The 1,220-nt window shown below is 45.8% G+C and overlaps 1 protein-coding gene across 1 annotated transcript in view; it reads right to left on the bottom strand.

Moving 5' to 3' along the window:
- Positions 1 to 629, bottom strand: part of DDRGK1 (DDRGK domain containing 1) — a gene marked incomplete at its 5' end in the record, with an annotated part of 28,607 nt that extends 27,978 nt beyond the window's left edge. Inside the window, one exon of the mRNA XM_009081160.1 lies at positions 465 to 629. Within this exon, the coding sequence (XP_009079408.1) occupies positions 465 to 629 (165 nt within the window). The remainder of the gene's footprint in view (positions 1 to 464) is intronic.
- Positions 630 to 1,220: the final 591 nt, after the last annotated feature.

Raw genomic sequence — 1,220 nt, 5'->3', positions numbered from 1 at the left:
CCAGTGTCTCACCACCCTCACAGGGAAAAACTTCCTAATAGCTAATCTGAATTTCCCCTCTTTCAATTTATCTCTATTACATTTTATCCTATCACTATAGTTCCTAACCCAGAGTCCCCCTCTCCAGCTTCCCTGTAGCCCCTTCAGATCCTGGAAGGTTGCTATGAGCTTCCCTTCTCCAGGCTGAGCAGCCCCAACTTTTTAAGCCTGTCTTTATAGGGGAGGTGTTCCAGTCCCCTTATCAACTTTGTGGCATGTCCTTCTTAAGCTCAGGACACCAGAATGGTACACAGCACTCCAGGTTGGAGTACAGAAGTTGGACAGTCAGATGATGATCAAGCTGTAAATAATCATCAGCAAAACTGACTCACTCCTTTCAGGAGGCAGCTGCACCCCTTCCCCAATTTAGCACCTGCTGTAAGGCCTGATTCAAAGTTTGCAAGATGAGCTGAAGCCAATGTTACCTTCCTGCCACTCTTCTGCCTGCTGTGCCCTGCGCTGGGCTATCAGCCTGTTCCCCATGTTCCTGCGGCGCCGCGGCATTCCATCTGCGCGCTCCTCCGCCTGCGGCCGAGGCCTGGCCACCACTGCTGCTGCTGCTGCCACATGCTGCTGGTGCTCCTGGTCAGCTGCAAGAGGAAAATAAAACATTCTCACTTAATCTAATAATTCAATCTGGTTTTCTCTTTTGTCTTCATTGCTGAGTTACACAGAATCACAGAATCAATCAGGCTGGAAAACACCTCTGAGAAATCAAATCCAACCTATAACCTAACACCACCATGACAACTAGACCACGGCACTAAGTGCCTTAAACACCTCCAGGGATGGTGACTCCACCACCTCCCCGGGCAGCACATTCCAGTGTCTAATCATCCTTTCTGGGAAGAAGAAATTCTCCCTAATGTCTAACCTCAACCTTCCCTGGCACAGCTTTAGACTAACTTACCAAACACTTAAGACCCAGAAGTACTTTTTTTCCCCTTCTAAAATTTAATTTCTAATTTTAATTTTCATTTCGTACTTGTGTGACTTAGACGTGGATTCATCTGATTCAAACCTTGGGGCATTCGTGCTAAAGAGTGCAAGATGTAAATCATTGTATCTGAAACAAAACCTGAAGAGCAAATAAGGATCACAGATTACATCTGAAATAAACACAGTTACAGGGTAACTTCATTCTGACTCACTGATTTAAAGTCCCAAAAAGACATGTAGGG

Source organism: Acanthisitta chloris, unplaced genomic scaffold (assembly GCF_000695815.1).
Source record: "Acanthisitta chloris isolate BGI_N310 unplaced genomic scaffold, ASM69581v1 scaffold14468, whole genome shotgun sequence".
Lineage (NCBI taxonomy): Eukaryota > Metazoa > Chordata > Aves > Passeriformes > Acanthisittidae > Acanthisitta > Acanthisitta chloris.
The sequence above is the reverse complement of the archived record's forward strand: the minus strand, read 5'-3'. Positions and strand labels throughout refer to the sequence as shown.